Source organism: Lutra lutra, chromosome 4, assembly GCF_902655055.1.
Source record: "Lutra lutra chromosome 4, mLutLut1.2, whole genome shotgun sequence".
NCBI lineage: Eukaryota > Metazoa > Chordata > Mammalia > Carnivora > Mustelidae > Lutra > Lutra lutra.
Window position 1 is genome coordinate 194,970,715 of NC_062281.1, and position 25,256 is coordinate 194,995,970.

A 25,256-nucleotide genomic window follows, 5' to 3' on the forward strand; every position below is an offset into this window, starting at 1 on the left:
GAACTGCTTAAAAAAAAAAGGAAGAAAAAAAAAAAACACGAGCAAGTGCATAGGAGATGAGGAAATTGAAGGAGCGTGACTAATACACAGGCACCGGGACTGAAGTGAGGAGGCAAACGCTCGGGCCCACTGATCTTGCGGCAGCAGAAAGGCCTGGAAAAGCATCCTCTCCTCACACATGCCGAGTGTCCAGAGGCCACAGAAGGGGCAGCGCCGTGGGGGCTCTGTGGGACGGGCCGTCCCCACACGAGGACACGGAGCCGGGAGCCATGGGGCAGGCCTCCTTGCCGGGCAGGTGTCCGGGTCCCAGTGGGAAAAGCGGCCCAGATGCTTCTTCAGCAGCAACTGCGCCGAATGCCCCGGGATGTCTTGCTGATGAATGGAGATGCTCCTCTCTCCTCTCTCCCATTTTTCTGCCTGGAAGACCTTTGGGGCAGTGTTCTGCTGGTTTGATCATCATCAACAACAAGATTGTGCGAGATCCTGGACCCAGTGGAAGGCACGTGGGGCGGCAAAGAATTTAACTTTGCCCAAAGAAGCTTGACCTTTGGCCTTGGCCACCAGGACGTGTGACCAGGCCCGTGAATGTCCTACCCGATAAGAGGGTCCGTATTTTTCTGGGGGTCTTGGCCACAGACAGTCTAGCAGCGTGACGGGCAGTGGAGGCTTTGGGTCACATGGCATCTGCTCGGCCTCCCAAGGCCCTGAGACTGAGGTCAGCCACGTGGGCAGTCAACTCGGTCTCTGTGCTCACGCTGTGGTGAGAACCTCGCCCCCAAAGACTCCACTGAGCTTCCCTGGCCCTCGCTGGGCCCTGCCACACAGCGTCACCAAGAAAGCGAGGCGTCCCGACTCCATGGGGGCCGAGGGCTGGAAGTCTGTGTCCAGTTCCTCCTGGACCCCACTCGGTGCGTCTCTTCCCTTCGCGGATTTTAATCTGTATCCGTCCCTGGCATCAACCCTAGCTGGGAGCACGGGCTCTTCTGAGCTCTGTGAGTCCTTCTAGCAAATTACTGAACCTGAGGTTGGTCCTGGGAATCCCCAAATGCTGAAGCTGGTGTGAGAGGCGGAGACGTCCGGGGACCCCCCAAACACTGGAGTTGGTATCAGAGTGAGGGTACCCTTGGAGACAGCTGTCTCCGACAGCACAGAGGCATGCCGCCAAGGCTTGCCCTTGGGGAGCTCGGCGGGGGGGACAGTGGCCCGGGAAGGAGGGTGCAGGCTGTGTGTGGGTCCTGTCCCCTCCCTCCAGGCCTGCTGCTCTGACGCCCGGCCCCCCGGGAAAGAACAGCCCCCTCCTGCCCGCAGGAAGATGCTCGGGCCGGCACCCAGGACAGCATCTCCAGAGCCACACGGCACGGTGATTCATGCCCCACACAGACTCTGTGTTTGAAAATGCTGAATGTCGAGAAGGAGCAGCCCAAGTACGCAACACGACAGAAATAGGAGGCCACAGATAAAATGAGGCTTTTGTTTGCATAGAACTTTCTGCCAGAGACCCCAAAATACGGAGGTGGGGAGGCAGAGAAGGGTGGGGGCCGCTGCCTCTGCCCTGCCCCCGTGCCATCCAGAAAGGAAGCTCTGAGGGCCTCCCACGGAACCGGAGCCCCGGGAGCGGGGGCCCTGGGACCAGCGGCCAGGAGCCTTTGCCCAGTGCCCTAGGAGGCCAAGCCAGGGGCCCTCCAGGTCCGACTGTGCACCCCCGTATCTGACTTGAGTCCTTCCTTCCATTCCCAGCACTTAAATGCTTTCCTGCTAACTTCTGACCACACAGCATGGATCGGTCAATATTCCCAGAAAGGCCCAGAGAGCACGCGTCTTGGGCTCTGCAGGCTTGGCTGGGGTCTCGGTCACACCATTCAATTCTGTCTTTCAGAGCACAAAAGCAGTCACAGACACTAGGCAAACGAGTGTACACGGCCACATGCCAATAAAGCTTTATTTATAAAATCAGGCCGTCATGGCATTTGCCCCTCGAACCACAGTTTGCTGACCCCTGACCTTGAGAAGGGTTGATAACCACACAGCTCCCCTGAATCCTGTCTCCAGGGCCGCTCCCTGTCTACGGTCTGTGCTCTACCCCAGCCTCTCAGCCAGTTCACCGTCTCTGGGAACAGGACAGCCAAATTCAGCAAATAAAAGTACAGGATGCCCAATCCCATTTGCATTTCGGAAAAACAAGGGCTTTCTTTTCTTTTTTTCCTTTCTTTTTCCTCTTCTTCTTCTTCTTCTTCTTTTTTTTTTTTTTTTTTTTTTTTTTTTTTCAGTATAAGAACATCCCATGCAGAAACTGGGACATGCCTGCCACGAAAAAAGTATTTGCTGTCAGAAATTAAATGATAACGGGGCACAAATTAAAATAACCGGGCATCCTGTATTTTGTCTGGCAGGCCTATCCGGGGGCCATGCGATTCGACGCCTCTCATGGAGACCTCAACTTCTGGGCTCCCCCTCGGGAGCCTCCCCTCCCCTTGGTCATCCTAATAAAGCCTCTACTGGGGCAGGAGAGGCCAGAGCGTGGGTGGGGCGTCCACTCAGTCCCTGACGACGCATGAGGCAGAGCAAGAACTCACACCCCAGTGGGTCCACTGTGAGGCCGAGAGCCACCGGTGTGCCCGTCTCCGGGGACAGCTTCCAGCTACAGCTGTGTGTCCACAGCCCACAGTGCCGAGAGGTCTCATGGACCCCCCACCGCACCCCAAATCTGGAACACAGAGTGCAGAGGGAGGAAAGGCGACAGGGGGAAAACCGGACGAGCAGGGCCACCTCATTGACTGATGTGTTTGTGCCTGTAACCTGCCGCTGGGCCACAAGAGACCGCGGACTCAACAGCTCAGAGCAGCGCCCACTCACGAGCTCCTGGTCCGTGGGGCTGCACAGCACAGCATGGCCGGCCCTCTGCTCGGGGTCACAGCACTCACGTCGGGGCACCGCTGAGCTGCGTCCTCTCCTGGGGACCCCAGGGAAGCCGACTCCAGTCCCTCCGGCTTCGGGACTGAGGCCCTCCACCCTCCAAGATGCATCCCGTCCTTGCCGTGTTTGCCATCTCTGCCCTCACCCCTGCAGCTCTCCAGCTCTCTTTTGTCTCTGGGTTTAAGGGCACATGTGGTTATGGTGAGCCTCCTCAATAATCCGGGATCATCTCCCTATTTTCGGATTAACTGATTAGTGACCTTAATTACTTGGGCTTCCGCCCCTGTTTTGAGTCAGGGGACAGATTCAGGACGCGGTGTCACCCCCCAGCCAGCACACAGGAACCTGGGGTAGGACCACGCAGGGTTCATGATGCCCCCCACCCACCGCCTCACCCATGAGAGAGGGACACAGTGAGCACTGGACAGGTGTGACCCCAACCCTGGAAGTGACTCTGCAGAGAGCCGGTGTTTGTGGTGGAGGACCCTCCCCTCTGGGTTCTGGGCCCCAGCAATGGCTGCTCTGGGGCCTCCTGGGGAGTCTGTGCTGGACATTCTGTCCCCACACTCCTAGGCTGAGAGGTTTACCATCATTTGGAAGCACAGGGCAGGGTCCGCTGCATGCCCACGGCACATGGGTGCGGCCGGCAGGAACAGCCCCCATCTATAATGTACCCGAGACAAAGATATCTGGCTGAGTGTGGCTCTCCGAGGCTCCTGGGGGCCAGGCTGGTGCATTTCTGTTTGGTATGCTTGGAGGTCTTTTACATCCCAGTGATGGGGGTCTAAGAACCTCAGGGACACCGGCAGCCATAAGGGAAGGCCCATGTGACCCCCGACAGCTCCTTCCACCCCCCCATCATCGCTTGATTCACAAGCAGCCCAGAGATTCCCAGACCCCCTGCACCCAACCCCAGGGGGCCCCCGGACAGAGGGTGAGGGGGCTTTGAGGACTTTACCAAAGACGGGAGAACAGGGCTCACGAGAGCACTCGCTTCTGAAAGTCTCCGCTCTTAGCAGGCACCTGAGTGCAGGTGGGAGGTCCACACCACAGGTCCCCGGTTAGATCATTACAATGAAAGCAGGCTCTAACCAGCTTCCTTGTGAAAGTCTGTGTTCCATTAATTACATTTTCTGGTTACCCAGGGATTCAATTTTGCTCAGTTTCTGGATTTACAAAAGCAGGAAAAATAATGGGCCAATATCTTTTAGATTAGAAGCACAGTTAACGGGGTTTCCATGTCCAATACCATCGTCCTTTGAGGAACGGGGATGTGATGGGGCACAGACCAGGAGAGGTGCTCAGAAAGGGCAGCAAGACCTACGAGAGGGCCCGTCCCTCCATTCCCGGGGTGAGCTCAGGAGGGCAGACCATCCTGAACGGGGGGCCCCTACACCTGTTAGACAGGGGACCCAGGCTCCAGTGCTCTGGGCGGGTTTGCGGGTAAAGCCGGAGGAGGCATGAACACTACGTAATACATCGTAAATTCCTCCTCCTGGTTAGGTGTTGTACCACTCTTCTTTTTAAGATCGTATTTACTTATTTGTCAGAGAGAGAGAGCATATAAGCAGGGGAGCAGCAGGCAGAGGGAGAAGCAGACTCCCTGCTGAGCAGGAAGCCCAACACGGGACTTGAACCCAGGACCCTGAGATCAAGACCCAAGCCAAAGGCAGACGCCCAACCGACTGAGCCACCCAGGCATCCCGGTGCTTTGCTACTTTTCTGAGAACCATCATCGTGATGTCGCTACATTAGTATCATTAGTATACTTTGGGCCTCAGTTTCTTCCACCATACAAAGTGAGCAAAACCACCCAAGTCTCCTCACAGCTGTGAAGACAAGCGGAAACAATGCATGGGAAGTGTGATGCACACTTCGAAATGCCAGCAAGTGTTACTACTACCACCGTCTCCACCGAGAAGTACGGATGGCTCGAGCTCAGGGTGCTCTCAGACAGCGCGCGCGCCGGGACGTCCCTGGGAGCTGCTTTCCAGAAACTTTGATCCCCAGTAGGGACTAAGTTTGTGGTCATTTTCTTACCCCCCTCCGAGAAGGGAGAGGGCAAAAGAACACTCTGGAAAACCACGTTCCAGTTCATCCGGGTTTGCTCCCGGTCTCACATGTCTTCCTGAACAGGGGGCCCAGTGGGTTCCTGGGACAGGAAACCGTGGAGGGGTGAGGCTGGCGGGGAGACTCCACGGGGACCGGGTGCCAGAGGGGAGGGGCAGCAGCTTCCCCGGAGCCGACGGCAGGCGGCACGGCACCGCGCTTCTGTGCCAGCAAGATGCTGCTCTCAATGAACAGCGACAGGCTCAACACGCCGGGCCGTCACCAGAGAAGCTGCAAGTTCACGGCACGTGGCTGGGTCACAGAGGTCCCACGCTCCCTCAGGGTCTGGGCCGGTTTCTGGCTAAAGGGATAAACGTCGGCTCAGGTGGTTTTCAGTCGACCATACAGCTCAGCTTTGAGGTCCAGGAAGAGGGGAAAGCAGAAGTCACCGAGAATAAGATTCATCCCAGGGGCAATTGCTTTAATCCATTCCCAAAATGGCTCATAATCCCTCTTTAGTGTAGAGCTTATAAAAAGTGCCGCTTCTCACCCGAGCCTCCTCCCTGGGGATGTGTTAGGAGTAAAGACAGAACAGCTGCTCCTCGCCCAGCGCCCAGCCCACAGGCAAAGCAGAGGCCTGTCTGCTCAGTGACGGGGTGGGGGGCTGGGCAGGCTGTCACCGAGCAGACACCGCACCGGCGCGCACCAGGCCCTGGGCTGTGCTTTTCCTGCAGTCCCATCCCCCCAGCCCTGGGGGGGGGGGGGTGGCACCTCCATCCCCCGTCCTTCGGATGAGGAAGCCAGGCTGGGAGGGAGCAGGGGAGCCTCCCAAGGCCAGGCGCACGTGGAGCGGCTGTGGACAGAGCCAGTGCCAGAGGCACGAGCACGGAGGCAGGCACCGCACAGCACCCACACACAACCATGTTCACGGCAGCCAAAATGTGGACCAACCCAAATGTCCACTATGGACGTGTCGGGAACGAAGTGTGGTCTGCGCAGGAGGGCACAGTGCTCGGCTGCTCAGAGGAAGGGGACATACCCCGAGGTGTGCTGAAGCTCAAAGCCGCCCGCATGCAAATGGAAGCCGGGCACAGAAGGTCCGTGCAGCGCTCCTCCACTCGCAAGGCTGTCCGGAATGCGCAGATCCAGACACAGAAAGCAGACTGCACAGTGGGGAACGACAGTGAACAGATACCAGCCTCCCTGTAGGAAGAGGAGAGCGTTCTGGAAGGAGCAAGTGCTGACGGCTACACCACAAGGCCGTGTATGTACAAACCGCCCCGACGGGGACACTTCAAAACAGTTAATTTTATGTTACACGAATTACACCTCAATGAAAAAAATAAATAAATAAACAGAATAATTGGCTGAGTCTGGATCCCACCTGCTGGCTGAGTCTGGATCCCTCCTGCTGACTGAGTCTGGATCCCACCTGCTGGCTGAGTCTGGGTCCCACCTGCTGGCTGAGTCTGGATCCCTCCTGCTGACTGAGTCTGGATCCCTCCTGCTGACTGAGTCTGGATCCCACCTGCTGGCTGAGTCTGGGTCCCTCCTGTTGGCTCCCCCACATCAGTCTGAGCCCCTGTGAAACCTAAATATGTCCATGGCCACTGACATGAAGTCTACCTGCTGTGACTCAGTAGGACTCGAATTCCTACACAAGACGGGGTCTCAGATTGATAGGAGGGCCTGGGGGAGATTATGGGGGGGTATGAAGCCCACCTCCCCATTGACTCTCAGAGATGTCCTGGACTTTTTTCTGTCACTGAGAAATAAGTGAGTGATAATAAAGTGCAGAGCCCAGAAAGAAGGCCTGCCAGTGAAGGCTGTGCCCCAGGGACATCAGCCCTGGACACAGTCCATCTCCCAGGTGGGGGCACCTGGCGCCAGGACACACACCACATGCAGAACACAGGAAGGATGTGCCTGTGCTCCCCAGGTGTCCCCACCCAGGACAGTGGCAGGACAGCAGACCTCCCGGGGGTCTGGTCAGGCCCCTCTCGGAGTCCTTGGGTGCCCCTCTGCTGACCTTTCATGGCCTTAGAAACACTGCTGAACCCTGCAATGCCTCAGTTTACCCATCTGCGAAATAAGGCTAATGACACTTTCTGACCTTGGAGGGATATCAAGAGATTTTGTTAATCAGGTTCCGAACTACTTGGCGGCGACGGATGAACGGGCACAGATTCATTCGTAGGTGATTTCTGAGTCCACTGAAGCCCCTCACCTGCCCTGCCCCAGTCACTCCATAACACAGACGTGGACACACACACCTGCACACACACACACACACCACACACCCCACAATACATGTGCACACATGCACATATACACCCAGATGTGGACTCAGACACACTGACACAGACGCACTGATACCCTGATATAAGCCCCACGACGCACAGACACACAGACACAGACACAGACACAAAGGCACCTTCACACATACTCCACACACACAAATACCCCACAGCACACGCAGACTCATACACACACCTGAACACACTACACACACACACACACACTATACAACACCAACACCCAGAAACTGAGACACAGTCACTGACTCACACACACACCTCCACACACACACACACACACGCTTGCATGTACACACCTTCCCCACACATGCACACACACCTACATGTAGGTACTCTCACCCCCACACAGGTTCCCACACGTGCACACACACATGCATGTACATACTCTCCCACACACACGTGCACACACCACACACACGTGAACACACATGCCTGTGTGCACACACTCTCTCACAAACACAGGTGCACACCACACACAGGTACACACACGTGCACACACAGCTCTCGTCCTAAGCTACTTCAGGTTTTCTACCGCACATGTTTGGAACCAGAGGTGAGAGAAGAAGCTGCCACCTGATCACATTACTTGGACAGGAGACAAACTCCCCCAGAGCCTCCCCTACTCTACTCGAAACCTCCACACTGACTTGATGGTGTTGTTTGATCACCCTGTGTCTCGGGGTCCTTTCCCACATGCAAACGTACATCCTAAGGGTGGGCAGGATGAGCTGGGCATACCCCAAGTGGGTGATGGGTTTCTCCAAGGGGAGGGGCAGGAGAGGTCTCTAAGAGTGGAAAAAATGCAGGAAAAGGGACAGAAAGAGGAGTGGGTGGTTGGAGGGAGTTGTGTGCTGTCCCTGTGTGGTCTCCAGTCAGTACTTTTCCTAAGAGTAATTTCGAGTGAGGACTGGCTGAAGATGGCCAGGCAGCCACCTCTCTGACTGAGGGATGTGGCCAGGTTGTCTGCCTGGCCTGAGCCCCTCACCACCTGGGATCTCCTGGGGCCTTCGCAGGGGCTGGCGCAGGACCCCACTGACTGGCCGGGGCAGCAGGCTCTGCTTGGGGGTGGGGGGGCTTCTGCAGTCAGCCAGCACCCCTGCCTCTCACGGGTCACTCTCCTCCCCACCTCACTCCCCAGGGTCTTTCTCCTTTCCACCCGAACACAGCAGAGCACTGGAGCAGCACTCCCCCGGGGCCTCCGGAGGCTCCCAGCCTGTGGACCGAAGCCCGAGTCCTGGGCTTAGCATTTAAGGTGCCCACGCTCTAGTCGGCCGGCCTGTCCAGGCTCCTCCCTCTGGTGCTCCACAGGCACCTCCCTCCCCAGCTCTGCAGCACCTGCAGACCCACCGAAATGCACCTGCTCTGCCCACGCCTCGCCTGGAACCTGGCTTCCCTGCTGAGCCAGGAGGCGGGAAGCCTTCGGCAGGTCACAGAGCTGCTGGGGGCCTCCGCATCCCTGGGAGGCACCCGAACCAGAGGCACTCACTAAGCAGCAGCCATCCTGCTGCCTCTGCCTGGATGCACCCTCCTTCTTGAGCGCACCTAGCTTCCTTCCACTCGGCCTTCCTGATGGGGTCGAGTGTCACTTCCTCCAGGAAGCCTTCCTGCTTACTCCAGCTCACTTGCTATATGCTTCTTCCCCTCGGCTCCTGAAATCTCATTTGCCCCTCTGCCCCACGCCCCTTAAAAGATCCTGCAGGGCCAGGGGAGGGTCCTCCCATCTTCACGCCCAGCACAGCCGCTGCACGCAGGGAGCGTGCCATCTTTGTCTGCTCAATGGAGGCATCAGAAACGACCCTTCATCAGCCCCACCAGGTGCAGAGCCAGCCTCGGCTGCAATCCTGGGCAGCCCCTGGGGGGTTGGCGCTGGGAAACCATAGCCCTGACCCCCCCCTCATCGCCCTAGACAGGAGAACCTGAGGGACAGATGCCATCGGAGCGAGCTTGGGGTTCCAGGTTTCCGAGCATCAGGCTTCTGTGAAGTGAATCAAATTCGCCTGGAAAATGCTGAGGGAAAAAGGAACCTGGATGTGTGGGAGCTAAGAGACCTCTGGGGTAGTAACGGGCAGTAAATTAGCCCAGTGCGGAGCTTTAACCGCGAGCCTGCAAATGCCCCCCGCAAACCTGCGGGGTGTGAAACCACAGCACGGGGAGGGGGGACCCAGGCGCCTAATGGGGCCACTCCATCAACATTTTCTGGGATTTTGAAATGCGGTGTCATAAAAATAAACATGCTTACTCTTGTCTTGCATAATTGGCTCCCTAAAGAATCCTTGCATCTGAAAGCCACCGTGTCCCTCAGCAGGAAGCGCGGCTTTTTCCAGCATCTGGGCTCAGTCCTGCATTTTTGTGCGGAACAGGGATGAGGGGAGTGAGGGAAAGAGGACCCCGAGGTGGGCTCTTTCCCTCCTTGTTAGTACGTAGTCCTCGGCGAGTGTCGGAACAGGGTTCTCAGCGGGTCTGGAGGCTGAGGCCTTTGTCACAGGGCTGGCCTTGGGGCTTGGGGAGGTTCATGGCGATATGGGAGAGAGAACGGTCCCTGCCCGGTAACCCGTTTTAGGTAAAGTCTGTTTTAAAAAATAATACTTACAGGTCGGTGAAGCCTATCAGGCGTCCCTGGGCAATTTCTTCACCTTTGCCTAACACGGAGTTTTGCAACAATGTGGGGGTGGGGTTCAGAGCGGAGGTTTCTTTCTGGTCACAGGTCTAGGAGGGCAGGGACTGGGCTCTCACGAAAGGTGAGCTACGTGACTTAGACGCCCGGACGGAAGCACGGAGAGCCAAGTGCAGTGTCACCAGAGGCTTTCTAGGAATAAAGAAGTGGGTGTGGACCTGAGCTGCTCCCCCCACCCAAATCGCCCTTACGTCCCTGGGGCCTTCCTTGACCTGTATAAGGACAGTGTTCCCAGCCCACCCCAGCAGGAGAGGACAGTCTGGAGGTCCTCCGCCCAACCCTGGGGCGGAGCCGATGGGCTGCACTCCTTCCTCCGTGGCTACCCAGCTGGTCCCCAGGCAGGCTTGACTGCGGGGGCCCTGGCCCCACAAGCACATGGGCAGACCTCTGTGGCTGGATGGGCCCTGCAGAAGCATCACCTTTCCTACCAGACTCAGGGCACATGAAGGTCAGGACGTGCCATTTCCAGCTCTGTATCCTAACCCCACACTGAGCCAGGCAGAAAGGACCCTGGCCCTCCATGCTGGGCTCCAGTCCCCCGCCCTGATGCCTGTCGGGGCCTAGTGGACGTCACCCTCCTTAAATACACCCAACACCCATGCATTGTCTTCTAGAGCAGGAAGGGCTGGGTGTAACGACGAGATGCCAGAGCCCTGCGGCCTGGGTGGGAGTCCCAGCTCTGCCGTCCCGTTGCTGTGTGACTCAGACAAATCACTCAACCTCTCTGAGCCTCCTCAGGGCACAGGACGCGGTTCAACGCTGCCGCCGTCAGAGCAGTGTCGCAGGGATAAGCACCGTGCGTCAAGCGTCGGAGTGTGCTGGCACGCTGTGATCCCAGGAGCCTCCGTGAAGGTGTTCCGCCCATGGCCGCTCCCCAGCCCCATCCTCCGTCCTCCTGGGGAAGGGGGAGTTCGCGGACGCCCCCATCCCAGCACAGACACCACAAACGGTCGAGGCCTCTTCTTCTCTCTAAGCCTAAGAAGAGCTCAGAACCCTCCTCAACACGGGACTTGGAAGGAATGACCCATCCGCTCGCCAGCCTCAGGTCTAGAAGCCCCTGCTCTCGACGCCAGCTGCTAAGTTGGCACCCGGGAGCCAAGACCCTCCAGGGCCAGCCCAGCCACGACTCCTGTCGCTGTGCTGGGGACTAGCCCGGGAGGGCTGCCAGGAGCCCAGCCTCCTCCAGCCCCAGCCTGAAACGTAGCCTCGGGGATAACCAGCAAGTGTGCTGTCTCCCCCATAGTGGTAAATACTTGCTTTATTTTTTTTTCCTTTTAGCAAATCAGGTTCTTCAAAGCTCCCGGCTCCCCTGGAACTAGCCCCACCCGGCACCTGCGCGGGGCATCCTCCGTCCGGTTACCCTCTCCCCCAGGGAAGCTTCCTGTGAGCACGTCCTATGCTCATGGACTCGGCACGGACTCTCTCATCTAACAAGACACCCTAGAGCCCTCGGCTACAAGGCACCCCGTGAGGGTGGGCTTCCCGGCACCACTGGCCACTGGAAGGAAGCCACGGTCGGAGATAGGCACGGCGGCCTCCCTCAGGCTCCGTGGGCCACGCCGCCCTCGAGCAGCAGAGAGAGGCTCAGGGGCCGGGGAGGGTGTGCAGGACCACCTGCCAGGCCCCTCCACTCGGGTCCCTGGCCCCGCACGGCCCTCCTCCTGCCCGGGCACTGCGCCCAGGGCCGCCCGGAGCCCTTCTAACGGGTCCAACGTCCCCCCTGCTCGCGGCACCTCTACACCGAGGCAGAACAGAAAGCTTCACACTCCTCCTCATCTCACCATGACGCAGCGCCACGGCGAGACGCCACTGGCACTCAGTAAACGTTTATCAAATGAAAAATGAACAAACAGACCACGGCCCGTGTGTCGCCAGCTCTTCCTTGAGAGTGAAGAGAAGGAGCAAATCCAAACCCAGAGGTGCAGTCCTGGGCCCCTGCCCCGAGCACTCCCACTGACCTCGTCAGGCGAAGGGCTTCTCTGAGCCCCTCAGAGCCTTTCCATCTGCGGCAACCGAGGACACCGGGCGGCAGGGGCACGGCGTGCACGAACGGCGAAGTCGAAAGGAGCCAAGCGCCTTCTCCAGCCAGGGAGGGGCCCGACCACCTGCCCGTCCGCCAGCGCGGGGCCCCTCGGGAACAACGCGGAAAGCGAGGAAGACCTCAAGGACGTGAGGCCACCTGAAGAAAGCCACCCGTACCATCAGCACGTGCCGTGCTCCCGGCTTCAGGGAGGGCCCGGAACCAGCAGATCCAGGGAGGGCCCGGAACCAGCAGATCTACGGAGACGAGAGTCCCATCAGCGGCTGCGTGAGTCTCGGGGCGGAGATGGGGTTAACTGTACATGCCACCGGGGATCCTCGCCGGCTCGACGAAAGCGTCCGCACACATGCCACGTTTGCTGAAAATCACTGGATCCTACACTTAAAATGGGTGAATGTCAGGGAATATAAATCGTCCTCCAGTAAGCAAGCATGCACACACACGCAGGCACACACACGCGTGTGCCCGCTGCCGATGACCCTTCGGCCCCGACGTCGGTCGCGGGAGCCCAGCCGCGTCACCGTGCTCATTCATTAACGTTGGCGGCATCATCCCACAAGCGTTCTCAAGAGGGGCCCTGTGGATTTAATGACACACTTATTTTTGATTATCAAGTAGCCTGAGTAACAGTATCTGTGCCACAGACATGTTTTCATGCCTTCCTGACATTTCATCAATTCTTTGCTACAAAGTAATCTCTGCTTGAGACCAAGAAACTTCCACTGAAAACTCCGGTTGCCAGAAGGACCTGCGACTCCAGCAGGAGCTGGACACAAGGACCAGACCCTCAAAGTGCTGGCCTGATGTCACAGCCGATGGGTCCTCCTAGTTTCCTGCCTTTTCCTTGTTTGTTTGTTTGTTTGTTTGTTTTTCCCAAAAGGGCAGCGCATAGCTTGACCACAGGAGTGAGGAGGAGATTTCAATAAAACACAGGAGCCATGAGGGCAGTGGGAAGAGCACGAATGGGCCTAGGAGTCCACGGACCTGGGTCCACGTCTCAGCTGTCCACTACTGCCTGTGTGACCTTGGGAAAATCACTTAGCCTCTCCAACCTTCAGTTTCCTCTTTTGCATTCGTAAAACCAGAGCTACAACAGCCGCTCCACGGCCTCATCATGAGGGTCCTGAGGCTGGACTGGGAGGAGGCACAGTGTCTGGGTCACCTAGCACGACGTTCTGGGGTGTGAGAGCTTCGACAGGGTCGGGAACTACTGAGGCCCGGCGCCTCCCAGCCGGACCTGCAGGGACGGAAAGACAGAATCAGCAGGTCTAGTCCATGGGGTCTCAGGAGCTCATAGACAAGTGCAAGGCAGAGCTTCCCACTGCAGTAACCAGCTCCGTCCAACAAGCATTTACAGAGTGTGCACGCGCACACGTCCACGCGCACATGTGCAGACACAGCACCCTGCAGCTCTTTTGTTGTAATGACCAAAAGGAAATGAAGGCAGGAAAGCCACCAACCAACGCTCCAGACCTTCACAAACTCGAGGCCCGTGTCTTCCTGATCTAGTAACCAGAAGCCAATTGTTCCTGCATCTGACTTAAAATCCTCAGAGCACGGTCTTGAAGCTACCCTATGTGCTGGGGTAGGAAAGTGGGACTGTCCCCAAAAAGGCTGCTCTATTTTCAGAGCTGACCTGATTTATAGAAGGATCTGGACAGCTCTTCTTATCCAATAATTAGGCGCCAGGTCATTTATTACTGTCACTGGTGGTGGGTCTGGCAACATTAGCAACACTGAACGCTCACATGCTGCTGTATCTCGCATTCGGAAAAAGAGTGGCAGAACCACAACAGAGCAAATTCCATAAAGCCATGTTTTTACCCCCTCCCCCCTCCCACAGTGCCTGACTGTCATTAAATCCCAGTACACCATGCCTTCAAGTTACACACACACACCCCCCACACAATCGGACGCTAACCTTTGGCAGATAAGTAGAGAATACCCGTTTTCTAATTAAATTTTTATTTTAAGTTAATTGTAGATTCACAAGCCCTGTAATGGGTAACACAGAGCAATCCTGCACCACTAACCTGGACCCCCCAGCAGTAACATTTTAGGAAACTGGGGTACAAAGATATAGCAGGACATCGGCACTGATCCCTCACCGTGAAGATCCCCCGTGCTGCCCCGACACACCCACACCGTCTCCCCTAGCAGCGACCACCCTGTTCGTTTCTCTTGTTTTACCCTGAGGCACATCAAGGAGCCGTCCTATACTGCACAAACTTCTAGACCATCTTTTCTACTTAGTGTCGTTCTCCGGGTACTCATCCAGGTTTCTGGGCGTCCCGACAGTCCTCTCACTGCTCCCGCTGAGCACCGCTCCACGGAGTGAAGGAAGCACTTGCCCACTGTAGGGCATTTGGGTTCTTTCCAACTTGAGACGAGGACACTTCAAGCTGCTCCAACGCGGGTGTGTGCAGGTGTTGGGTGAACATGTCTGCATGGTTCTGGTCTCAATGCCCAGGAGTGAGAAGCTCCCTACATGGTCCCGCTTCCCACGTGACTGACAGCACAGGAGGACCAGGTTCTCCACATCCTTGTCGGCACTTGGCGCTGTCAGTTTTGTTTATTTTAGCTGCTTCCTGTCGTAGACGAGCGGTGCTATTTGTGGGTTTAACCTGCATTTCTCTAACATCCTTCCATGTGCTTTCTGCCTACCTGACTGCCCCCTCTGGGGAAACGCCCCTTCATGGCCTTCACCTGTTTCTAATTGGGTTATGTTTTGAGACGTGTTGGTTTTTTGGATGCTGGCCCTCTGTCACTATGTGGTTTGCAAATATTCTCTCCCAGTGTGTAGTGTCTTTTTACCCTCTTGGATGAGTCTTTCACAGAGAAAATTACAAATTCTTGATGACGTCCAATCTATCAGATTTCTTCCTTTTATGGATCATGATTTGGTGGCAAGTCAAAGAGCTCTCTGCCTAGTAGCACATCTTGAATACCTTCTACTTAGTTTTTTTTTTTTTTCTCTTTCTCTTTTCTGAGAGCTCTCTAGTTTTACATTTTACATTTAATCATGGGACCAATTTTGAACTAATTTGGTATTTGGTATTAGGTATGAGACTTAACATTGAGGTTCTTGGGGCGCCTGGGTGGCTCAGTGGGTTAAGCTGCTGCCTTTGGCTCAGGTCGTGATCTCGGGGTCCTGGGATCGAGTCCCGCGTCGGGCTCTCTGCTCAGCAGGGAGCCTGCTTCCCTCTCTCTCTCTCTCTCTCTCTGCCTGCCTCTCTGTCTACTTGTGATCTCTCTCTGTCAAATAAATAAATAAAATCTTTAAAAAACAAAACAAAACAAAACAAAAAAAAAACATTGAGGTTCTTGTTTGTTTGCTGTTGGCTGAGAATGTCCCCTTGTTCCAGCACAATTTGTTGAAAAGGCCATCCTCCCTCCACTGGATTAGCACCTTTATCCAAAATGAGCTGGGCATATTTGTAGAAATCTGTGGATTCTCAGCTCTGTTTCATTAATCTTAATCTATCTATCCCTCCATCAACGTGACGCCGTCTCAATAGGACAGCTACGTAATATGTTGATCATCAGACCGATTCCTCTCGTTTTATTATTATTTTATAATTTTACCAAGACTGTTTTTGTATTTCTAGTCTCTTTGCTTGCCTATATGCATTTTAGAATAACCTTACCTATGCAAGCAAATATTTTACTGGGATGTTGATAAGAATTGTGTTAAACATCTACATCACTTTGAGAAGCGACTCCTTCGTTGGGTCTTCCCATCCATGAACATGGTATGACTTTCCATCACACAGACCTTCTTTCATCTCTTCCACCAGTACCACGTTCCTCCAAGCATGTGAGTCAGCAGCATAACATGATTTGTTAGGTTTACACTGAAATATTTCATTTTGGGGGTGATTGTAAAAGGCACTGCACTTTTTATTTCAGTGTCTATGTGTTCATTACTAACAGATGGAGACAGAATTCATTTTTACACATTTATCTTGTCTCCTCCAACCTCCCTGAGCTCATTCATTAGTTCTAGAAGTTTTTTTTTTTTTTTTTTAACAGATTACATGAGATTTTCTATGTAGGCCATCACATCATCTGCAAACAGGGACAGTTCTATTTCTTCCTTTCTGGATGTCTTTTATTGCACTTGTCACCCCAGCTAGGACCTCCAGCACACACTGAGTAAGAGTGGTCGAAGCAGACATCCCTGGTTTGTTTCTGATCTCAGGGGGAACTGCTTCCAGTTCTCAGCATTAAGTGTGAATGTAGTTGTAGGCTTTTGGATATGTCCTTTATCAAGCTGAAGAAGTACTCCTCTGTTCCGGTTTTTCTGGCAGTCCTTCTCGTGGACAGGTGCTGATCTTATCAAATGCAGAGGATTCTACGATATCTCTTCTTTAGCCTTTCATCTGATAGATTGCTGTGATTGATTTTCAAATATTGAACCATCCCTGTATCCATGGCCTAAACCCCACTCGGCCATGGTATATGCTTCTTTTTATATATTGCTGAATTTTGTGTGCTAATATTTTGTTAAGTTTTCTCATTTTCTGTTGGTCAACAGCCAAGTTCGGATGCGGCGCCCTCCATCCTTTCTCACTTGGACTCTCACTCCAGTTAACACAGCAAGTTTCCTTCTACAGGAGGAGTTTTGTTTTAAAGACTGTTCTCTTCACCTAGACGTGGAGCTCCTAATATAGGTGCTCCGATGTCCACAGGTCCCCAAAGTGCCCACCACACATGGGTACACACTCATACTCACGTCCCCACACACCTATGTCTTGAACAAGGTTCCTAAATGTCTCCGTAGGAATCAGACCTTGGCAATTCACATCTCTCCTACTCCCATGAGGCCCAGGGTGGCACAGACCGTTGGCATCACGTTGGTGGTAACTGCTGAGTGCAAGAAAGAGGACAGAGGCCCCACACTCAGGTCAGGTCTAGTGCATGTACGCTGGCTCTGGAACACCCTGAGGCAAAACCCTAGAACCGTCCCTCTAGGAGGTCAGCTCTCCCTTCTAGAAGGTGACCTGGCTTCTTGTTCTTCCATGTGCTGATCTTACCCCTCCACTGACTGTCCCCCTAACCTCTGACACCTGTGTGGTAAGTAAGCAGGCTCTGTCACTCCCTCCTCAAGTTCCCCAAAGTGCTTCATGACAGCCCCATCTGGGAACTACTCTGGCAGGTATGAAGAAACTTGGTCTTGGCCTGAACCAATGGCATGAGACCGCTGGCCTGAAGGAGGCGGCTGCGGCCCTGGCTCGATGTTCTGTCTCTGGCACTGGCATGACCAGGCACAGATCTGGCACTCAGCAAATGTCAAATGTCCACTGTTGAATGAGGAGGAGCGCTGGACTGCCTGGCCCTTCTGGGAGCTCACAGTAACAGCAACGGTGCCAAGCCTGACATCGGCTGGGAGGAGGGGCAGCGGGCTTGAAAACGCTTACTTTTCTCACTTCTGTGTTTCCTCAGGAAAGTGTCCAATATGACAACCAGCAGCCCCACGAGGCTTCTGAGCACCCCAAATGTGGCCCATATAATATTTCTATTGGCCACTGCTGGTCTCCACTCCGATAACAGCATTTTTATCCCCGCACGTATTCCCCCTCTACTACTGCACGGTGGAGTCTCCCGGGGCAGAAACCCTCTCATTTCCGGGTTTCTGCACAACATCCGCTCACAGTCACCCATCCCCAGGCTTGCAAGCATTGAGCAGGGAGTCAAATGTGTGCCTAAAAGACCAGATGAGTCGGGGCGCCTGGGGGGCTCAGTGGGTCAAAGCCTCTGCCTTCAGCTCGGGTCATGATCCCAGGGTCCTGGGATCGAGCCCCACATCGGGCTCTCTGCTCCGCAGGGAGCCTGCTTCCTCCTCTCTCTGCCTGCCTCTCTGCCTGCTTGTGATCTCTGTCAAATAAATAAATTAAATCTTTAAAAAAAAATAAAAAAAATAAAAGATCAAATGAGTAAACTCAGAAATCAGAGCCTCCTCTCCACGTAACACAGACCTTTGAGGCGGACGCGTGTGGTTAACCAGAGGCCCCAACCTGTGCCCGACACCCCAAGACTTATTTCCTTCATAACTGCAGGTCTGCGTCTTTTGACCCCGTTCACCACTTTTGCCCACCCTGCCCCCCATCGCAGCAACCGCCAGCCAGCTGCCTGTTTTGCATACTTGAAAGTCGATGGGAGAGCAGATCTTAAAAGGGTTTATCACAAGGAAAAAAAAATTCTGTAACCGTGTGAAGGGATGGATGCTAGCTAGGTATCACCGGCGATCATCTCGCAAACTGCTGTGTTACACGCCTGAAACTGACGAAACGCTGTGTGTCTGTTACAGCCTCACGTGTAGGGAAAGCTGACGTGTTCCCTCTGAGTACCACGCAAACTCTGAGCTCCCATCTGGGGCAGGAGCGAAGGTGCCAGAGGTGTGGATGTGTTGCTGCCTGTCCTGTCCTCAGCATCTCCCCGCCTGCCCGCCTGTGCACTCCCGTACTGACCAGAACCTTCCCTTGCAAATGAACTGGCTCTGTCTCGAGTTAACGTCTTTCTGGTCCCGGGTAGGTGTAGGATCTGCCCCGTCCCCAAGAAAGCCAACGGGAAGGGAGAACTCAGTCCAATAGTTGGCATTTGGCTTCAAGCCACCCTCCCCCCACTTCTCCTTGTCCTCCCTTTCTGGTCCTCTTCCCCTCAACCCCACACCGGTGCCACCTGCCTCCACATTCTCTTCCCATCTAGACCCATTCTTCCTCCCAAGCACTTAAAATTCAGGTGCTTTCACTCCTGCTGAACTAATTCTTTTTCCTAAACACATCTGCATTCCAGACAGGACTAAATCTCACAGCAAAGGAAAGACTCTCTAATGGTGAAAACGTGAGCACCAGTAAGGGAGGTGGAAGAAGCATTCTGTCTGTCTGGGCCAGGACAGGGCCTGAACACAAGGTGGGCCCTGGCAGGGAATTCCTTGCCCAAGCCTCAGTGTGGAGTTAAGGACGAGTGACCACAGGGCAAGACTGATGAAGCCAGGGCACTGTGCCAGGCAGAAAGCACATTTGCTCCTGCACACACATCTCCCGAGCAGGGACTGTACCACACTCTCTTCTCAAGGGCTAAGGAAGAATGAGACTCCGTCCCTGCCCTCTCGGGCCCACAGTCCTGTTCAGCGTCAGTCAGGAAGCCTGAACACAGGTTTCTGGTGGACACACCCCCCGGGTCTCCACCGCCAACTACCAGGTCCTGAGGTTACCTGCTCCAGAAGGCCCTGAGGTCATGCACAGGGAGGGCCGGCAGCAGCCGCACGGCCCAGACAACCACCCACACGGGCTGGAAATGGTGGGAGAGGGCAAAACGGCAGGAGGCCCTGCCATGCCAGCCCTCCTTGGCTGGCCACCCAAGGGATAGTGCGACAAGTGGCAGGCGTCCCAGTGAGTGGACAGAACGAGCACAGGGAAGGGCAGGCTGGTAAGGCGGATGCACAGATGGGCCCAGCATGGCTGCCACCAATCTGCTCTCGGGGGGAGGGAAGCAAATGAAGAAATAAAGTGACCACCCTTCTGCAGAGTGCTGGCAGGAGCTGGAAACGCAAACGTGAGCCCCAGCCCCTCCCCGCCATCACCAGGTCCCCTTGGTCCAGCAGCAAGACCTGGCCTCTGCCAACACGAGACCCCAGCACGCTGCCCCTGCTCTGGGCTCTCTTTCAGCCCCGTGGGACAGCCTCATAATGATGAAGACTCCCTCCCCCCCAAGGAATGTTGGGTTTCTGGCTTCTCACTGTCCCTGGGGCCCTTGCAGAGCTCAGCCGGCCACTTCTCTGCACCTGCCAGGCATCCCAATTATTAACTCAGCCTCCCCAGATGCTGCTGGGGGTAGTGAGGCAGCTGCCCCCCACCCCAGCAGCGGCAGGGCCTGAAGCCCGCACCCTCTTCCGGAAGGGGCATTGGGGACCTGGCATTGAAGAAAAATCCACCTTTTCTCCTTGACTGCTGGAGGGAGGGGGCAGGAGCAGCCAGGCCTCCCCAGGCAGCCAGATCTGCTCCAGCCCTGACATGGACAGAGAACTCAGGGAACTGGGGGTGCCCCCCACACCAAGGTCCCTGATATGGGCACGAGGCAGCCTCTGACTTTCTATTAACTGCAAGTTAATCTGAGTTACGTAACTGCCACTCCCCACTCAGCGGCCTTATGACTCACCGACTCCTTTGAGTTCCTGGAAGGGGGTCTTAGAGAGTCAGTGGGCCCCGAGGCTTGTCGGCTCCAGCTCCAGCAAGCCCCGGCTCCTGCCTCCCGCTCGTGTCTGACTGGCATCGGGCAGGAGAAACCCTCTCGAGCCAGACTTCAAACACGGAAATCTAGATCAAGGATATATTTGGCTTTCCAAGCTAATCTTTACATCAATTTGGTCTCTACTGACTTGTAGCCCTTTGAAGAAAACTTGGCAACCGCCCATATGGAAAGGCGATGACTCTTACGTAACCCCAGACAGGAGCCCCTGGGCTCTGGAAGGTGCGGCAGCCCCAGGTGGGTGGGGCCTGCTGTTTACCCACGGTGTGGTGGCCTAGGAAGCGGCTTCTATCAACATGCCCAGGCAGTGGAGTTTGCCCGGGAGAAGGCCGGGGAAGTAAAGGCATCAGGATGCAGGCCAGCCCACCTGTGCCAGAACATCTTGCTGGCGCCCAGGCCGGTAGGCTGGGGGACGACAAGGCCAGGCTGGGTGACCACCACTGCCACGGACACCTGAACCACCCCAGTGTAGAGGATGCAGGTCACAGTGGGGACACGGCTGTTCCCTCTCCGGAACCCCAGAGCCAGACGCCTCGGGGAGGCCTGGACCTGTCTCCACTTGTGAGCTGGCTGGCCCTGCTCCCTGCTTACCACCCTCTTGGACGCACAGAAGAAAAGGAAACAGGTGATGACAGTAAACCAACAGAAGGGCGAGGAGGAGCCCGCCGGCCCCTTCTCCACTTGGACTGTGTCTCCCCTGGGTGGGCGTGGCAGGAGGGGAGGGGGACTTGCCCCAGTGCTGGGAAGATCTGAGCTGCCTCCCCGGATGGCCCTTCGTTCCAGCATCACTGTCCCCAGTGAGCATCCCCGCCGCTGACACGCGATGGATTCCGGCTGCAATCAATTTGGTAGCAGCAGCTGGAAATGGGCACGAGCCAGGTTTCACCAGGAGGGCGATGTCTGTGAACAGAGCGTCTGACTGTCTGTCCTCTTGAAGCCTCCGCACTGCCCAGCTGCTGGACTTCAGAGGCGGGGATGGTGGCAGCCCACCCGCTGGGTCCGGGTGGTGAGGCCCGAACATGGTACCGCGGTGCTTGGCCAGAGCTCGGGGGACTGCGAAACACCTCATGGAGAAAGGGAGTCACATGACTTTGTTACACACCCACCCCGGAGCAGACACAAACACCCGGGGCCACGGTGGGTGGGAGAACGGGCAGAGCGGCCCTCAGGAGCCCGGGCTGGGAAGCAGCAGGGGCGCTGGCTGGCCGTGGCATGCCGGAGGACTCCTAGCAAACGCCTCGCACACTCCCAGCCCTGACGGAGCTGCGGTGCTGTGGGCTGCAGGCTCCGAGGCCACTTGAACGCCAGGCAGCCGGACTGAGCTGCGTGCTGAGTAAGCACCCCTGCGAGCGGGGCCCAGCGCTCGTTCATGTCTGAGCTCTAGAGCAGCTGGTCCAGAGACCGGGCTGCCTTCAAGAGATACCTTTATCCATGCTTGGGGCTTTGAAACAACTCCCACCAAAAAAGGCATGAAAACAGCTCCGTGAGACAGAAATCTGTTTCTGCCTCGTGAGAAGAAAAGGCTCCATGCACAGGTCCCGTCACACACAGCAGCAAAAAACCCAGCCCGGACCTTGTCTCTCGGGGGCCCGAGCAGAGGGCTTGTCGCTCAGGCAATGCTCCCAGCTGCCTTCCACAGACCTGGGCTCTGCGTTCTTCATCTGCCTGAGAAATCAGGTTTGAAGCCGGGGAGTGGGAGGTGCGGGGCTCACCCTGGGAGCTACAGAGTGGCTTGTAAGCAAAGCTGACGAGCTTTCTCCCAGGAAGAAGTGCATTTCCAGGGCTGGGCAAGCAGTCCTGGCTCCGTCACCGTTACCCTTGCCTGGTGTGAGGGGGGAACAGCACAGACCCTCCCGGCAAGACACCTCTGCTGGCCAGGGGATGGCTTTCACAGACATGACAGAGCTCTCTCCTGTCAGCCTCCTAGACAGGTGACAGCTCGTCCTTAGAGGCACACTTACAGAAAATCTCTTGTGCTAACACTGAAGAGAAAGAAAAAAAAAAGCTAAAGGTCAAACTTCAAAATCACCAACAGAACTATTTCCTACAGCAAAATCCCAAGGAGCTCTCACTGAGGGATGCTTTAGAGAACTGTTCTCGAGAATTCTGAACCAACAGAGGTTTCCTTCCATGGTATTTACTCTTCTCTTCCCCTTACCAAAATGTACTAATCTTTCAATCTAGCAACTTAGTAATAAAAACAAAAGAAAAACCCACGGAACTTGCCAGCAGTCAGTCAGAAATCAGGCAGCCAGAAAGTAGCTCAGGAAGAAGCATCTGGGAGCCAAAGGTGCACCCAGAGCCAGGGCGGGGACCCCCAGATCTTTCCCGAGGCCCTCCGGGGCTGGCCAAGCCTTGAGAGGCGGATGGCAGGACACCGGGAGGGGTCACCAAGCAAGGCGGCCCTCGCTCCATTTTGTCTGCGTCCCAGAACAGGAGCCTCAACCTTATCTAGTCCAAGCACACGGGATCGATTCAGGACGCGCCAATACCCAACAGATCCGCTCCACCATTAACCTTGTAAAGCCCACGCTGGCAAACAAGATCCAGCCACCAGGAGAAGGAACGCCACTTTCCAGAAAAAGGCTGATAATAACATTTGACAATTTTCACGCGATGTTTTAAAGTCTTTACCCCCCCGCATGGGGGACCGTCTCATAAATCAAAGGCTGCTAGAGAACGCGTGGTGCCTCTGTCTGCTTCCGATTTCTCAAAATCAGGACGCGCACTTGAGTCTCTACCGCTCACTGCCCCCAGCTCCGATGGGGCGGCGGTGGGGGCGGCGCAGGCAACCGCTCCAGTACCTCGCGGCCCTTTCCTCCCCAGCGCGGGAGCGCAGTGCATCCCAGTGGACAAACTTGAGAACCGCACCGCTTTCTCCGCCTCCGCCTATGTCCTCCTTGCTTTGGCTTGCAACCCGGGACCCCAAAACGCACCAGCTCCGCGAAGCCCCCCACTCCCCCCTCCGCCCCACCGGCAGGCGGGCGACGGTCTGCAAGCAGCCTGCCCCGCCAAGGGGACAGCTACGCACGACTGGGCTTTAAGCCGCCCCTGGCACGGATTGAAAGCCGGAGCTCCACAGCAAGCGGGCAAAGTTTGCCCGAAAGGGTCTTCCTGTGTACCCCTGCCGCGAGTTCCGGGCTCGACCCCCTGGCTCCAGCTGGCCTGGAGTCTGGACTCAGACAAGCCCCGGGGCGCTCCCGCGGGTGTTTGTGTGCGTGGGTGGGTAGGGGGTGTCCGCCCGAGCTCCCCCAGAGCCCCAGCGTCTCCCGCCCCAGCTGCCCGCCAGCTGTGCGCGCCGGTCGGGCCCAGAGGTCACCGGCAAACAGCTGGATGGGCAGCTGGGAGCCCGGGAGGCCCCTGCTCAGCCCTGGGGCCCCGAGGAAGGGGAAGGGAGGGCGGAGTGGCTGTTTGATTTTGGTTCCCTCCAATTCCGCCTTCCAAGCTCTCGCCGGGAGCCGCGAGCCGGCAGCCGGGAGCCGGCAGCTGGGAGCCGGGGGAGCTCTAGCTTTCTCCGGCAGCCTCGGCCCCAGCCCTGGGTCCACAGCCCGCCGGGCCCCGGGGAGGAGGCGCGCCGGGGCGGCAGGCCAGGACACTGCGCTGCTGGCGCCGGGAGCCGCGGACTCGCTGGGCCAGCCCCACCGCACGGGGAGCTGAGGCGGGCGCCCCTGGCCCGACCCAGACGCGCGCAGCCCGGGAGAGCCGGCCGCTCCCTGCGGGGCCGCGGAGCTCCGAGCTCCGGACTGGCACCCCGACCGAGCTCCTGGGGCCCCTCCCGGCAGCTAGCGGGGAGCGGGGAGGGGTCCCTTTATTTGCAACGTTGAGGGGAGCGCCGCTCCAGCCCAGCCCGGCACCCACGCACCCACGCACCCACACGCACCCCGGCGCTGGCCGGGTCGCTCACCTGAGTCCTAAAAGCTGTTGAATCCACATGGTCACGTTTCGGGGAGCGGAGCCTCAGACCTTGCTCGCCCCGGCCATCTGCGCGGCGCCCGCGCCCGCTCGCTTCCGTCCCGCGGCGCCGGTCTCCGGCTCTCGGTCTGCCGCCGCCCGCCGCCCGCCGCCCGCCGGCCGCGGGGCGCAGAGCGAGTCAGAGCACGGCCGCGCGGGGCTCCATGCCGGCCGGCGCGCCGCCGCCGTTGGGGCGCATGGCTCAGGCGGGGCGGCCCGCGGGGGCGCACATCCTCCGGCCGGGGCGCGGGGCTCGCCGCCCCTCCGGGGGCGAGCCAGCGAAGGCGGCAGCGAGGCGGGGGCGCCCACGGCCGGCCCGGGAGGGGCGCGCTCCGGCGCTGCGGCCGCGAGGTGAGAGTCGGAGGAGACGCGGCTTCGCCCTCCGGGGCGGTGGGGAGGGAGGCCGGGCGGCGCCGCCGCGCACGGTGCGTGTCTCGTGGCGCGGCTCTCGCCTCCGGTCCGAGCCCCGCGCCGAGGGGGCGGCGCGGTCCGGGGGTGCGGGCGGCGGCGACGCGGAAAGACGCGGGTCGCCTCCGCGCGGCGCCAGGTCAGGGGGCTTTGCCGGGGGTGCGCCGCCGGCCGGCACCTCTCAAGTTGGCCGGGGGCTCCGTCTGAGCGCTCGCTCTGCAGACGGCCGCGGCGCCGGAGGCCGGCAGGAGGCGGGCGCGGGAGGCGCGCGGGGCGAGGGCGCCGTGGAGCGCGGGGCGTGGGGACGCGCGGCGGCGGCGCCGCGCCGAGGAGGCGCGCGGGGATCCCGGGGCCCCGCCGCCCGCGCCCACCGCGCCCGCCGCAGAGCCGCCCGCGCCGCTCGGCCACCTCCCTCCGCGCGTCTGCCTCTCCGCGCGCTCGCCCCCGCCTCTCCGAGCGGGTCCCAACTCCGCCCGCCTGGCCCGGCTCACGTCACCCGTCTTCCCCGCCCCTCGAACTGGAGCCCTAGCCCCCTGCCCGGCGCCGGCTGCCGCTCTCTGCCCCGCCTCACCGCGCGGAGCTGTGCCCGGCCCCGGCGACACATCAGGCGGGGTCCCCGGCCACCCATTCCCCATCCCCGGCCTCGTCCCAG

General features: G+C 57.6%; 1 protein-coding gene across 2 annotated transcripts in view; it reads right to left on the bottom strand.

Annotated features, from left to right (window-relative positions):
- AJAP1 (adherens junctions associated protein 1) overlaps window positions 1–24,405 on the bottom strand; it is a 117,170-nt gene extending 92,765 nt beyond the window's left edge. For both annotated transcript variants that reach the window (XM_047728138.1, XM_047728137.1), the window contains exon 1: window positions 24,150–24,405. In XM_047728138.1, coding sequence (XP_047584094.1) covers window positions 24,150–24,178 — 29 coding nt within the window. In that variant the 5' untranslated portion in view covers window positions 24,179–24,405. The remainder of the gene's footprint in view (window positions 1–24,149) is intronic.
- Window positions 24,406–25,256: the final 851 nt, after the last annotated feature.